At 36.5% G+C, this 16,421-nt stretch overlaps 1 protein-coding gene across 1 annotated transcript; it reads left to right on the forward strand.

The window, feature by feature from the left end:
- The first annotated feature begins 101 nt into the window (after window positions 1-101).
- On the forward strand, window positions 102-6,177 carry GMNC (geminin coiled-coil domain containing). Its single transcript, XM_028101098.1, has 5 exons — window positions 102-176; window positions 577-751; window positions 2,435-2,523; window positions 3,887-4,003; window positions 5,557-6,177. The coding sequence occupies exons 1-5, from the start codon at window positions 102-104 to the stop codon at window positions 6,175-6,177; spliced, it is 1,077 nt and encodes a 358-aa protein (XP_027956899.1).
- Window positions 6,178-16,421: the final 10,244 nt, after the last annotated feature.

Raw genomic sequence — 16,421 nt, forward strand, 5'->3', positions numbered from 1 at the left:
TAGGGTCCAGCAGCATTTAAAGCCAGAGGAAGGAGGAAGGAAGGAATGGGGCAAGTTTATAATTGAGAAACTAAGAAGCTAAAATAAGGAGATTTCCTTATATGTCGTGTTCAGTCCATTTCAGCCTTAGCATTCTGGGCTTTTTGTCTTTCAAGGTTATTAGAAATATAATTAAGGTATTTGCTAGAAAGAACTAAATAGTTCTTACATCTTTCAATCAGTAAGTAGAATTCCTTTTACTCAGATCCTGGATAGCCTGTTAGATGACTCAGTCATGGCAACAGAAAATACTCTTGGATATTTACAAATTTGGTCCATCCAATACTAGCCTGTTCTTTGCTGGGAGGTCCTAGGGAAAGTACTGGGCAAACCAAGATGCTGATTCTCTTTTAGTAATTACGTATTTTGACCACTCGAATTAATCTGGAATCTATGCTTAACACCTGTACTGTTTTTGATTCATTGCATCTAATTTGTGCCTCTTTCTCCCATCCTTATTCCCCTCCAAATCCCAATCACCCCATCTCCTGGGACCCTCCCCACCCCCGCTCCAATCCCTCATACTGACTTTCACAGAACACTGTTCTGCCTTGCCAAGACCAGTACTTTGTAGGAGGCCAGAGCTATAATTGCCCGTATTCCACTACAACGTCAGAATCTAGTGTTGACGTTTCCACGGAGACTTGGGTCTCTTTCTGGGCTGCTGGTCTCCTGGACAACAAAGAGCCCCAACAAGCACCACAGGCACAGGGTAAGTTCTGCTCTTCTGCTTTCCTGGTAGGTCTGAAGCCCTTTTCCAGCACCCATAGTTACAAAGCATCATGGCCTAGAACCCTGTAGAAGAAGAGATGCTATGGGAAGTTGAAGAAAGCCCAAAGACTCCTGCATTTTACAACCTAAATAACCTGCTTTTCTATACTTGCCAGATAGTGAAAATGGGAATCGCCCCCTTGTCCACTGGACGATATGTGGTTCTCCCCACACTTAACAGTTCCTGGAGACTTCCAACCCACTGAGGGATTTTGGGTTGGGTCAAAGTTTTATAAACAATACTATGAGATGCTTTTGGAGTCAAGATACCAGTTGGAGCATTTCTTTTGGAATTCAGGAAAGTTTCCCTGGGTATAAGAGAGAAGCAAGGAAAACCACTAACTTACTCTTTTATTTCCTACGGAAGTCCCAGGAACAATGTCTTATCAGTGGAAAAAAAAATGATTCCTTTTTGCCCAAAGAAGACTTCAACTTTGGAGGGAGAGATAACTTTGTGATGGAAAATTATGTATTAATTATCACCTGAGGCTGAGTAAATAGCATTTATAAATATTAAAGGAATTTATATGTTAACACTTTGGTTTCTAGAAAAACTGGTAGGCACTTCAGAATTAAGTATCTATCTGTATTCCTGGTTCTACCACATTATTTTGTATATGTGTGAATTTGAGAAAAAACAAACAAAAAGCCCCAAAATATTGAAACACACTTATATGTCAGGAAGGGAGTTATTCAATTTCAGCTTTCTACCACAAACAAAGAGAAGACAGAATGCCCAAGAATATAAAACCAAACTGTATAAAATTTGATTTCTGTCTCCTTACTCATCATTCTAATTTAGTCAAAAATATTTCAGTAATATGTCAGTTTCAGTAGAGATGGGCAAGAGTCAGACTGTACTAGATGAGGAAAATAAAATAAAAGTAAACCAATATAGCATGCCCATGCATAGTTTTTATCCGTAGTTATAGTTTGCTATCAAATAAGGAAGAAAAAAAAACTCTACAAAAGCATAAAAGACATACAAATGATGACATTTGGAATACATGAGTTCAGGGTACAGTTTTGAGATTTTCATCACGGTCTTGAGAAAAGCAAGGTCCAAATTATTTTAAAGTAGGAAGTGCTACCACTTATAATGCTGAATACTCTCCATCAGTTTTAACTGGCAAGCAAACAGGCAGAGATTTTCATCTGGGGAAAAAATGGTAGCATCAAGAATAGCATTTGATTCTAGAGCTAAACACTACAAGCACTAAACCTTAGAAAATAAGATAGAAACTTGGAAAACATAGTGGAATTGCAATGTTATGCCGAGTGGGGGAAAGATCAATAAATATTTGAGTGAATTCATAGTGCAGATGGGATGGTTTTTGTAAATTTAGCCAGTGGGAATTTATATGTAAGGAAGAAATGTGACCTCTTAGCTCCTAAAAATTCACCCCTTCAGCCATTTTGGCATAAAGTCTATAAATATTTGTCTTTCGTAACATGCTTATCCCTTCTGAAAGGCTTTAATATGTTGTTTCTTGTGTAGAGGCAATAGCTATTTTTAGAAAGGTAGTTGAATCTATTAAACTGTCTGAAATCCTTCAGTGAGCTCTGTATTACACAAAAACTGCAAGTGTGTTTTCTCAATTATCCATTTGGTATTTTCACAAAGAATCATCTAGTGACTCCGGTTTCCCTGTTCCTAACTCATGTTCGTGGGAAGAGGCTCAGCTTTCCTCCCAGCTCTACAGAAACAAGCAGGTATGTGTAGATCATCAGAACCCTGAGACTGGACCGACGGGTTCTATGTAGTCTGTTCTTTTTTTTTTTTCTTTTTAGTTTTATTTTCTGTTTAATTTTTTTTTTTTTAGTTAGTTTCAGGTGTATAACATAGTGATTCAACTTCTCTATACATTATACTCATCACAAGTGCGGCTACCATCTGTCACCATAAACACTACGACAGTATCATTAACTGTGTCCCCTGTGCTGTGCCTTTTATTCCCGTGACTTATTCACTCCATAACTAGAAGCCTGTATCTCCCTCTCCTCTTCACCCATTTTGCTCATCCTCCTACCTTCTTCCCTCTGGCAGCCATCAGTTTGTTCTCTATAGTTACAGGTCTGATTCTGCTTTTTGTGTGCTTATTCATTCGTTTTGTTTTTTAGATTCCACGTATGAATGAAATCACATGGCATTTGTCGTTCTCAGTCTGACTTATTTCAGTTCGCATGCAGTTTATTCTTAACATCGTCCCTTAATGTCACCTCGCTTCTTTTCCCTTGTTAAATTCATATGTTGACTTTCAGCTTGGAACCAAAGTGGATATATGTCCAGAGGGATGGACGTGAAGATAGGTGATCAGTGTCACAGGGAAAAACAACAACAAAGTCAACAACAATATCCAAAACCCTCCAGGAGGGCCTACAGTCAGGCCCTAACTTCATACATTGTAGTTATATGACCCCTTGAATCCTCTTTTACCTTAAATATGACACTGAAAGATTTATGCTGCCTTCCTCAGAGGGCTGTTGGAAAGATCAAATGATATAGTGAATGTGATTGTATTTTTAATCCATAAACATAGCTCCTCACTTGGAGAAAGGAGGATGATTATAAAGTTTGGCAAAGGCTGCTTCATTTTCCATGTTTTATTTGTTGTTGCTCCTGAGAGAGTAATTTAATCTAGTGGATATACAAACAGATCAATCTGAGGGTGAGGGAAGCCAACCCCTCCCCCTTGTTTTTCTTCTTTTCTTAACGTGCAAGGAAGGAGTCCAGCGAAACCTTTCTAAACACCTTTTTCTATATTTAAACAGTTTCACGCAGCTCATTTTCCTACAGACCTTCCCGATTCCCTTGTGGTTACAATCTTAAAAGTCATATAATCTCTTCAAATACTTTGCAGTGAATAAAAAGTTCAGAGCACAAAAATGAACAATGGGGTGGTAGGTGGGTGTAGACTGAATTTAGGCCTTAGAGGACAAGGGCCCCCTGAGGTTTGGTTCATAAAACAAATACAATAATAATCAAGCTTAAGCAGGTTAAGGATCAGTGGCATTATTATAAGGTTACAAAGTCAATATAGTAGAGGGGCCTTCACCATTGTATGCCTTTTTGCAGCTCCAAGATACTCTGGTGCAGAAGGAAGAAGAACTTGCTAGGTTGCATGAAGAGAATAATCATCTCAGACAATACCTGAATTCTGCTTTGATTAAATGTCTTGAGGAAAAGGCCAAGGTATGTAACTATCCCATTTATAAGAGCAAAGCAGTGATTTGAGAACGGAGACCATTTGGGTAAAACTGCTTGATTAAGTGTCGGAGGTGTATTGAACAGCATGGCTTCAAAGGCATTCATAGGCTAGATGGATTTTTCTGAAAGAAATATAGCACTTCCTAAAGAATTTTTATGTATCATTTCTTGGAATTATCTAGACTGCATATTTTAGCCATTTATTACAAAAAGAGTTGCTTAAGAATCAAAAGCCAGTCCAGGGAATTGCTAAGACAGCAGAGGTTAATCAAAAGACAGAGTTAAATGGATGGACCACTGGAGTGGGAATCAGATCTGAAAGACACTCGGTTCTTTTAATTATCTGCTTGACTTTTGGTAAATCTGTCACTTAGCCTCACTTACCTTCATCTGTAAATGCAGGGGCTAAAAGATCCTTTAAGAATCTCCCCAGCTCTAAAATGTTATGAATAGGACTGGAGCCCAGATCTCTTCACTGACAATTATATATTACCAATTACATTATCTTTTAGGGACCTTTTTTTCTTATACTTTTAAAACGGACTATTTCTAACTCAAGGACAAATAGCTTGTCCACAATCTCTCTCTAGTCTTCTTCCTTTCTTTTGGGTTTTGTATTTTTGTTATCTTTTTGCCATTCTGTTATCATTATTGCTTCTGTCATCAATCTTTACCTTGCTGCTAGACAACCTGCATTATTTGATATTATTTAATTTAAATTGATGATGCATCTTACCATTTTCACTGGAAATAACAGTTCAGAGAAAAAAGGGTACCATATCTGATTCCTTTGCAATTCAGTTACAATCTAGTCAGCTTTGTTAAGAAAAGGAGCACATCTCACTCCAGCCACCATTTTATAAAAAAGGACATGTATTAAATTAGTAAATGATATTGATTAGGCAGGTTTTTTTTCTCTCTTTTCCCCAATTGTTCAAGATGTGGAATAATACATATCTCATGAGAGTGCTATGAAAGTTAACAAAATAAGAAGAAGCAGTGTCATTGTTTCAATCAGTTGCTCTGTCTAGATTCAGGTGACTTAGATTTAATCTAGGCTGCATGATCCTTAATAAGTCACGAATATGTTTGTGCCTCAGTTTCCTCACTAAAGTGGATTTTATAAAATGAGATTACTATGCATGTAGTCAGTGTTCAATATGTGATAGTTGCTATTATTGTCATTATTATAAAAATAATTACTTCCCTGAATTGAAAATTTAAAGACATTATTTCTTTCAATGTTTTTAAATGATCAGTAAATAACATGAATTGTGGCTTCCGGGTGGTTACTTGTCATTATAGATTTTAATTTAGAAATAGAAACCAATCCAATTACTTTTACGTACGTGTGTGTGTATGTGTGTGTGTGTGTGTGTGTATGAGAGAGAGAGAGAGAGATAATAGAAATTTAATCACATTTTCTAAGAAATTAAGGTGAATAATAAATATATGAAGGAGTTTTAATTAGACAAGAGTAAAGAAAATGATCTTGGTTGACTGTCTGACTGTATATTTTCCAAATACTACTGCCTTAGAAATTGCTGTCATCAGATGAGTTTTCCAAAGCATGTGGACAATTCAGAAAGGGCAAGAGGAAACCCAAAGAGCAAAGATATTTTCCTCCTGAGATCCCCCATCACAAAAATGCCAAGAGAAACCTCTCTCGTGAATTTGCTAACTGTGAAGAACAGCCTGGGCCCCCTGTGGACCCCTGGGTTCTTCAAACACTTGGGTTAAAAGACCTCAACACCATCGATGACACTTCATCAGCTAACTACAGTGCCCACTCCTCTCATCCCAGAAGAATTGCCAGCACATTTCCCCCATTTCTGGATGATGCAGTTGATTATGAAAATGTCCCCAGGGAGGATCTGCCAATTGACTATGGAGGTGACCGAGCAACCCGCTCACATAGCACTGCCAGGCACAGGGAAGATTTTCACTTCCTTTCTCAACTTTCAAATCCGCCAGGAGGGCTGCAAACTCCTCTTTACTCTACTTCTGATGTGTCACCCAATAAAACGGAGATGGCCTTTTCCACATCCCTAAGCCCTCACTGTAATGTGAAAACTCATTCCTTCCACCAGGGACAAGCCTTTGTTTGTCGAGATGAGGTGGGAGGCTGGAAGTTTACCTGGGTCCCTAAGCAGTCTTAGTGACCCCCTTCTATCACAAAAGACTGCCATAAACTCTGTTTACAACGAACCTCTCTTGCACTTGAACCTGACTATTTGGAACATGGAAGCTTTTGCCTCGACTGTCTCCTACCACTTTAAATGTCACTCTCAATTACCCACTTAAATCTGCAGAGTACAGCTTCCAAGAATCCATAATGAAACATGCCTACTCTTCTTTCACCTAAATTTGACTTGTTTACACACCCACACCTGCTGTTGACTTCCTCCCTTCACCCTGTACCTGAAAAGGTATTTTTCTATTGCCTGAATATTCCTTTGAGGCTTACATCTACGGTTCCAATTATAGCAAGTCTTAACAGCTTTTCTCCTTTCATCAAGCAGTTTAAATGTTCACAGCCTCCACCCTCACACTTTTATCCTGTCTTGCTCCTCATTTCTGAAAACTGCGTTTAGAGTGAACACTATTATTGCTCCAGGTGCCTGTTACTGAGTGTTTAGATTATGGGGCGGAGGTAGAAGCAAGGGTCTCTGGCCATCATCATTCCCAAAGACATAGTGTAGACATGAGCAGTTAAGTGTCCCATGGTGGAGTTGACAAAGAGCCTCTTCAAAGAGCTGTAACTCTACTGAATAAGAAACACCACTGATAAATTAAAAAATGAAAGAGAATTAAGAGGACTTCAAAAGGCGCCACGGTCTATCAGCTTCTGTAGGCACCTGGCATTGCCTCTTTAGCCAACATGACTCAAACTAGAACATGTTTGAGGGACGTTTGGTAACAACAAGTCACCATCCAAATTGCCCAGGTGCTGTCAGTCTTCTGGTCCTGCAAGTATAGTCTAGCCCAGCTCTGCCATTGTCTCCCTCATTCATTCACTTATTCGTGTAATCATTTTTTCATTCATTGGCCCATGCAAAATACTTGTACAACACCCACCATGCACCCAGCGCTGTTCTGTGGGGTGGGGTGGTGATAAAATAAATGTGAGCAAGCTAGACCTTGTGGCCATCCTCATGAGACTTAGAGCCACTTTTTTGCCGTGACCTTGAGAAACCCACTTCCCAAGTGTGAAGATTCAGTTTTCCTGGCTGCAGAATACAGAAGCTGGATGAGATCATCACTAACATTCTATAAACTGAGGCTGGGTCCATCAACTTTACTCCAACACTGCCATCCCAGCTCATTCTTCTCTTTAGTTTTGATAGACACTATAGGTATATTGGGTGAGATTTACATACAATTTTTTTAAATGTGAGTCATTTGTAGTTGACACAAGAAACCATTGCTCTGATCACAGTATTCTTTTCCTGGTATGAGCCCATGTTGTAGGTTAATTCAGTCTAACTATGTGAGAGTAACTTGCATCTAACAAATAGAGACATTAATTTTTAAATAAGTGTGCATAAATTTAATGAAAATGTTAATATCAAAGATTTCTCTTTCTAAATAAAAAAATATATATTCTTAGTACTCCTATTAGTTCTCCTCAAGCTCCATATCTTTCGCAGAATAATTTACATATCAAAGATGTGCACCTCTGTTTTTTTGGAGAAAACTTCAGTTAGCAATAAAATCCACCATGTTGAGCCTCTTTCCTGTTTTTCTGTTTTCCACCTCTCGATAAGTCATGTTGTACCATCAGTGCCTGAGAACATGAGTGTGTGCCCTTTGGGAATTCTTTGTAACCAAGACATGACTTTTGTTGTTGTTGCTATTTGGTTTTTCTTTATTTTGGCGATTTTGAGCAAGTAATCTGTTTTAGAAAGTTTTCTTACCACCTAGTTTTCTTTATAATCCATGAAAGAGAATCTAAGATATTAACTAATATTACTCTCCAGAGTATTTTCATGACTTAGGAAGAGATAGAACACATTCTATTTTCTAAAAACAAAAACAAAAACAAAAACAGTAACAAAGAAGTGCCTTTTACACTACAGTATCTGCGCCCCTGGTGGGTGTAATTTATCTTTTTAAAATAACAAATTTAAGATAAGATTAAAGAATTAAAATTGATTGTACTTTAATACCCTAGGAATCAAGAAAGCAACATAACTACTTTAAAATTTTAAATGATCTAGCTGTAAAACAAAATTGATCATTCAACAAATATTTATTTCGCATTTTTGTGTGCCTTATCATGTGCTATGTACCATGAGGAAACACCCAGCCTTCGCGCAATGCATTTAGTAGAAACAGGCCTCATAAAATGTAATCATTTTTAAATGAAACTTGGTCTCAGCCTGGTTTAAAGAAATTATAGTACACTTGTGATAAATTATGGTAACTTGCTCTGGCTTATACCATGGATGAAAGAAAATTACCACATCTTCTTGAGACTACATATCTATAGACATTTGATACTCATTTGTATTATGTATAAAAACTCTTTTGTTGATGTTTGAGAAACTGAAAATTTGTCTCACCTAAGTATATGTTCTAATTATTATGGTTTTACCATGCCACTCCACTAAACCACAGTTAATATTTTATTAATGTAAAATGAGAAATAAAAACTTAGTACTTGTGTTTGTGATGGATACCTTTATATTGTGTATAACATTTTCCAGTCATGGATTTTCTTCTCCTAGGTTTTAACCATGATCCTGTTGATCTGTACCATTTTTGTATGATGTGTATGGCTAGACCAATCTTCAGCATTTAAGATTGAAGAGTTCTTTTCCTTATCTAGGATACATTAATGAGGCTTTCAGATGTTAAGGGGCCTGAAGAGTGCTTTGGGGGCACAGCAGCCTAACCTCCCATAAAGACTAGTATCTGACATCAATTTTTAAAATTTGATGACATTTCCTATATTCTCTGGTCATCTGAAAATAAACCTTACTTGTATCTTGCTAATATCTGGAGAATAAGGGCACTTGAAAGCCTCAGTTATGCAGGTGACACTTAATGAATGGGATTAATTTAAAACTGCAGTGATGCTAAACTATAATCTTGAAAAACTGGAAGAAAAAAGAACTGTGAATCAATGGGAAAAATTGCTCTATTTAACTATTTCAGAAAAAAAGATTTTTTTTTCAATGTGACAAATGAATTCAACAACCAACCTACATCATAGGTTCAAAGGAAAGTGTAGAATTTAGAAACCCAGTGATAATTTTTTATAAGTCCACTTCTCATCTATAAAGTCACAATACACAAATTTACGTTTGTTTCAGTTTACCAAAAGATTCATGTGGGTAAATATTAGATGCATCATTTTTTCTTTATTTTTCATGAAACCAAATAAAGTTGGTTTACAAGCTATAGATGCATGACATAAGTATATTTCTTAACATATTTGTCCTATTTTTATCTACATTTTTTGTTATGTGAGCAAAACCAGACATCCAGACATTCTTATGATGGATATTCTATAAATGTCAAATATAATTTAACATTTAATATTTTAAGTGACTTTGATTTGTTTGTGATTTAAAATATTTCTAATCATGTGAGTCGGTTTTGTAATGAATTCATGTCTAATAAATAAATAAATGGCAAAAACTTACTTGCTCCTACTTTTGTCCCTTATTTTAGAAATGTTTTTCAATGAATTGAACAACAGACTAACAAAAAGTTTTCTGTTCTCATTTCTGCCACAAATACTATGCATAGAAACAATATGTATTTTAATTTCCAAATAGTGGTAAGATTAATAATTGGGGTACTTACTCAAAAGATAATAGCCTGTGTCCAGCTCTGCAGAAGATAAAGGATAAAATATGTGCTCAAACCAACTTGCCTATAAATGAGAGAAACATAAACATGTTTAATCAAAGCAGGGGAATAATTAGCTCTCATAACTGGTAAGTCTATGCTTTAGCTATGGCTGGATCCAGGTGCTCAAGGAATGTTCTCAGGAATCTGGTTTGGGATCTAAAAGAAGACTGATGAATAGGAATGGATTCTGGAAGGGTGTTGAGATAGTACTTGCTACACAAAAGCATGACAAACCAGGATGGGGTAGGTAATGTAAATTTGAAGACCAGCAAGCTATATCCCATAAGATGTTCTCTAGTTTTGTGAACTTCTCCTTGTCCTTCACACTGTAATTCCCCAAGATGAATAAAATACCTCAGTTAAATGTTCTAGTTACAGAGTCTGGCATATGAAAATCATGGGCAGATTTCCCCTAAGTTCACTAGATAGGCCATATATCCCTAAGAGGAAGATTAATATCGATAGAAAATGGTTTGAGACTTGCATATCAGGCCAGAAACCCATTGCTATGTGGAGATTCTCCTATTACCAGTCATGGATAACCTGGCTTTTATTTAGTGTCCTTACAAGGATATATGATTGATTTTTTTTTTTCTTGGAGAACATTACACCTATGACTCACTCACTTTAAATGACCCTTGAATGTCATCAGGACAGGTTATTGGAAACATCAGGAAGAAGTAAGTATCCTGATTCCCATTTTACAGATGAAAAAACTGGCTCTAAGTTTTTTATGGATCATGTTATAATAAGTAGTTGAGGCCCAAGGTAAACCCTGGTGCTGATTTTGGGTCCAATTCTCTTTCTACTATGTCACACAATGATGATGTTTGGGACCAGTAAATGGGCTTACAGTCCTGTGTGTTACAAACTATTGTAGGTCTCAGAGCCAGGGGCCCAGAAGTATGGAGGGGCTCTGACATCTTTGCTTACATTCATTGGAGGGCTCACCTGGGTCCAGGTCTCTTAATCCTATCATTGCTAAAAGGGATTGTTCACAAGACACGTAATTCATCCTCTATCATTTCATTAAGAAAGAAGTGAATAAATTGAAAATTACTGCAGAAATTTGGGATGGGAAAGGTATACTACTCATGATAAAAAGTATTAGTATGTTTAAGTGAAAAAAGTTGGATTAATGAAAAGAAATATCTCTTCCAATTGCTTCTGCTAGTAGAAAGGCTTAATGTAGCACTTCATAAACAATGCTCATGCAGGCTCTCTCTTCTCCTCTTGTATGGGAACTAGATTTTATACCTGTTTGAGTAATTGCCTTACTCCCTTTCCTGGCAATCCTTTTAAGTATAACTCTAAGGGACAGTAAAGTAACTGAAGAAGCATATTTACAGTGCTGATCCCACTCCTAACACACGGGAGGCATTCAATATGCTCATTTTGGAAATCAGGAGTTAAATTATACCTTTTCAGGGAAACAGCAGATGGCTGTTGTTTTTTTTCTTTTTTCCTCATCTCTCTTCCAAGCTTATAATCTGAAATAATAAGTCACAGAAAGGGTGTTTCAAGGTGATTTCTTAATACCTAGTGGCTGGTCCCTCTGGGCTGAGACCCAGGATTTCAGATCTATAACCATGAACTTATAAAGGTAACGTTTCCTCAGGGCCCCCCAATTGCTTTGAACCTGAGAGCAGAGGCCCTTTAATATGTGTGCAGTGAGAAGTCAGAACCTCTTGTTTCAGTCAGGCAAAAAGCCAAAAAACACCTCCCTTTTCATTTGGTCTCCTGAGATTTGCTACCTTACAGAAGCCACAAAGTTATTCTTCTTCCATCCCTGGCATGCAGGGGAGTTGTCATGGGTGGAACAGGGGAGTGGCATCTGCACAGTGCAGCCCATGGTCCCATCCATTACGAGTTGTGTGCACCCCAGGAATCTCAGGCTCCTTCAGCAGTGGAGCACCATACTGCCAGAGCTTTAACCTTTCTTTCTCTTGCTTCTAAGGATCATAAATAGTTCACCCAGCCCATTCTAGGGCCCTCACTACACATTTCTATAATAGTTTTAATGAATATGCTGCTTTCTTTTGAAATGATAGAGGATGGATGGGGCTCCTTGTGAACCATTCTGACCATTGTTAGCAACAATGGAAGAAAAAGGACTGGAGACCTACAATAACTCTTTGACAAATGCAAATAGTACCCTCTCAAGGACCTGAGAGTGAGCTCTGAGGAGATTGTTCAATATCTATGATAATTCTTAGAATTTATTCATGTCAGTAGATAAGAATGCACAGATTCACACTCCCCTTTCTTATAGTGAAGTGATATCATGAACAAAGAGCTCTTCTCAACAAATCAGATTCCTTCACTCACAGCTGTATGACCTCAGAAATTCATTCAATCTTCCTCAGCCTTGAACGACATGGGCATGAACTGCACGGGTCCACTTATATGCAGATTTTTTTTGATAACTATAGTACAGTACTAAAATGTGTTTCCTCATCCTTATGATTTTCTTAATAACATTTTCTTTTCTCTAGCTACTATATTGTAAGAATACTGTACATAATACATATAACATACAAAATATGTATTAATTGACTGTTTATGTTATTGGTAAAACTTCGGATCAATAATAAGCTATCAGTGAAGTTTTTGAGGGGTCAAAAGTTGTACATGGATTTTCAACTGTGCAGGGAGGTCAGTACCCCTAACCCCCATATTGTTGGAAGGTCAAATTGTATTCACCTGTAACATGGAGATAATGTTTGCTCTATCCCACAAGTTTTTGAGTTAATCTTGTAATATTAAAAGATCACGTGTAAGTTAAGATTTAGTCATAAAAGTCCATTTCCATTTAATTTTTGAATGGAAAATTTCATACTTCATAAAATGCAACACTAAAAATCAGTTATACATACTTCTACTGGTACACTTCAGTAAATACTCACTGTTTTCCCACTATGTTCAAAGTAAAATTTTATGTTCTATGGACCATGGCCCATGTCTTAAAAGAGTTTACAAGTCGGTAGTGGAGGGAAACTAGGAAAGGATTCATTGAACACTTGATGTCAAAGACATTCATTGGGTATAAATTTAGAATTGTATCAGTAGAGGTAGAGGTAGGAGGAAAAAAAAGAGAAGAAAATATCAACAGGGAAAATATGAGGAATATTCAGAGAATGATGACTAGCCCAAGTGACTGCAGGGTAGATTTTTATAAAATAAAGTATCTCTTTTGGAATCCAGCAAAAATTTCTGTACAATGAAACACGCTGTAGCCTCTAACAATGTTCTGTTAATAATAAAAGTAAGGTGAAACCTATAAAATCCAAAAGGGTAAGGACAATAACTTAGCTGTATTATTTGCATCCTTAAAATCAATTCAGTCATCACCTTTCATGCTTATTTACAATGGTATTAGAATAGTAACTAGAAAGTGTCACTTTTTGTAGATTTCTTTTAAAATGCTCTCAATTTCTTAAGACTGAGTCAGGCTGACCCTTCACAGACAAAGGTACGGGGATGTAGGTAGTAGAAATTACCACTTGTCCCTGATTCATATCACCAGTTTGGTTTCAAAATCCTAAGTTTTTTGTTTGTTTGTTTAATAGGCTGTTCTAAACTTTCTTTGAAGATCTTAAATGTGCTGCACATGTAACATGAGGACTAGGGAGAATATATAGTGATAGTCATTATATTTTTGGAATCTTCACTGATAAGAATGCCTACCACAAGCACTTCCCATTAAAATTAAGGTAAGGTAATTTCCCCCTTGAAGCTAATGTACGTATGGAAGAGAATCATGTAAAGATTAAAAAACACAAATGAGAAAAATGATGTGAACTTTTGCTTCTTGGATAGACACTGGCTGCCGCAGTATAATCTTGCATGTGAGGGAAATGAAAGAGGAGGCAGCAGAGCAACTGGACTCCCAATGTTTTTTAAGGGAAAGGGATTCCTGGGGGGTTGATCCACATGGCAGAAGCTGCTGAGTTTGAGATCTCCATCTCCTAAGCAATGGACGTGAGAGGCAAGAGACTCTAGGGTAGACATCTGGTAGTATGAACTGAGGTTAGTGGAAGAGGGTTTGTGAGAAGGGATTAAGTCAAAGCTGTGTAGAAGTTCTTCTCCCCTAGAAAGTCCACATAAATATATCCCACAAGGAGCATGGTCATACAATTTGCTGTCCAATCTGTGACTTCTTTAGAGTGATAAATACTAACCTGGAAGGAATATTGGGACAAGAGATATAACCTTACTCTATTGCAACCAAACCAGACATATGTCCAAACTATATAGAAAAATCAACATTTGGATGTCTGCATAGAGGACATGGAGGACAACAACAGACAGTCATATGATCCAGGAAAGCAGCAACTATGAATAATCACAGGCTAAACCTCATCTGGTTATGTAGATATGTACCCAAATTAAAAGAAGAAAGCAGGAGCAGCCCTCCCTATTCTAAAGTGCCTTGAAGTTTAACCTACATTTTCATGAACCTAGACTTATTTTCATGAACAAAAATGACCTAAAACTGATGAGATCTACCCCCAAATGGAAAAGGTAATTCAGTGCAACAAGGCTGAAACCATCAAAAGGGAAAAATAAAGCTACATCATCTCAATACTTCAATGAGTTCTTGTCTCCCAATAAACCATTTGCAAGTGTTTGTGGGGAGCGAAAAGTAAGTTGAACAGAGAAATACTATAGGCTCTTTTGAACATAACAGTGGCTCATTTGTAGCTGATAATCAAAATGTATAGTAAAATAAATGTAGGTTACAATGCATCTTTCTTCTGCATTAATCAAGTGTTTAGAAGCAAGTTACAAATTACCAAACAAATATATAAAGACCAAAAAAGAAAAAAATTAAATTGCAACAAATTACTTCACATCACATATTTGTATACACATTTACACATTTCATTAAAAACATGCACTGAAAAATATGTAATAAAACGTTATGTATATATACCCTAAAGGATCTGTATATCATATATGCAGTGTTATAACCTTTCTTATGAAACACTAGCAATTTTTCTGATTATTAAATTCTTGTACAATATGATTTTCAGTTAATATTTAGTATGACTATTGTGTGCATATACTATAACATATTTAACTAATTACTTATTTATTCTCAGATATGAAGATTGCTTTCTATTTTCTTTGTTATCTGTAATGTAACCGTGTACATTCTTGTGGGAACATATTTTCCCAGTTTATTTCTTGGAATTGTCATTGCTTTATGAAAAAATATTTACACTTTTAAGGATTTGAAGATAAATAGCAAAAAATCTCCAGGCCTTATGCTGGAATGAGAGTGGCTAAAAAAGTCCCCATTTAAGCCTTCTAGTTTTGAAGGACCAGAAAGAAATTCTTCAGAATCTTGCCCGGGAAGAATTTATTGTTTTATGAGGCAAAGTCTTGTGTCTAATATTACACACTTGTGTATCTGCATTTGTTATGGGCCTCATATATTGAAAGGACACTCAAAAAAATCTGATGGAGATGAAAATTTCAGGTATTGTTTAGAAGTTTAATTCAATAAAATTACTTCTATCAATAGGACCAACACCTTTATTTTATTTTTTTTTTTTGGCTAAAAGTTCTGATTAAGACCCTTTAACCCTCTAGATGATTCTGTCAATTGACAAGAGCTTCAAATTTTGAGTTCTGAGGGGTTAATTGTGAAAATAAGCTACATTCTTTTCTGATTATACATGTAATCCATGCCCTTCATTCTGTCCCAACCTTTGTACCCCCACTCCTAATTCTCCTGTTCCCTCCTCTCCAAACTACCACTTTACACTTATATTTTCTTTTGGAGGATTTAGACTTTCCTTTTATTGAAGTATCATATTCCCTCACCTATGGCTCTTTCTTACTCATATGGTTTAGGAATGGAGAGATTTACTCTCCTTCTGACAACAAACTAGTCTCAGGCCGGGATCCAAGAGTACCAGGCTTAACCAAGAATTGTTAATTTTGAAAATAATCTACACTATTTTCTGATTATAGATGCAACCTGGGCTCATTTTCAAGGACTATATTTTATGAGATAATCATTATAAAATGAAGGCAAGAAACAATGAATCATGGAACACTACATCAAAAACTAATGATGTAATGTATGGTGATTAACATAACATAATGAAATAAAATTAATAAAATAAAATAAAATAAAATAAAATAAAATAAAATAAAATAAAATAAAATGAAGGAAAGAATCTCTGGGGAGATTGGGTGGCTCAGTCGGTTAAGGGTCTGCCTTCAGCTCAGGTCATGATCCCAGGGTCCTGGGATGGAGCCCCGCATTGGGCTCCCTGCTCAGTGGGCAGTCTGCTTCTCCTTCTCCTACTGCCCCTGCACCCTCGTACTCTCTCCCTCTCTCTCTCTATCTTCTCTCTCAAACCAATAAAATCTCTTTAAAAAGAAAAAGAAAAGAATCTCATATATTGTGGGTAACAAAGTAAATTATTTTACCAACCCCACTTTTTCTTCTTTTTCCTCCAAAATATTAGAAAGTGTAAAGAGCAGTGATTTTTGTTATTTTAAATGTATTCAACTTCACTTTATA

This window comes from Eumetopias jubatus, unplaced genomic scaffold (assembly GCF_037043125.1).
Source record: "Eumetopias jubatus isolate StellerSeaLion01/CBP00866 unplaced genomic scaffold, mEumJub1_p1.0 scaffold_1, whole genome shotgun sequence".
In the NCBI taxonomy this organism is placed as follows: Eukaryota; Metazoa; Chordata; class Mammalia; order Carnivora; family Otariidae; genus Eumetopias; species Eumetopias jubatus.

What these genes read in the sequence shown, in the direction of transcription:
- GMNC (XM_028101098.1), top strand. Translation starts at nt 102, where the DNA reads ATGTCGTGTTCAGTCCATTTCAGCCTTAGCATTCTGGGCTTTTTGTCT. An exon ending in AGCTCTACAGAAACAAGCAG is followed by an intron (nt 2,524 to 3,886) that starts GTATGTGTAGAT and finishes GCCTTTTTGCAG; the next exon opens with CTCCAAGATACTCTGGTGCA. An exon ending in GTCTTGAGGAAAAGGCCAAG is followed by an intron (nt 4,004 to 5,556) that starts GTATGTAACTAT and finishes CTACTGCCTTAG; the next exon opens with AAATTGCTGTCATCAGATGA.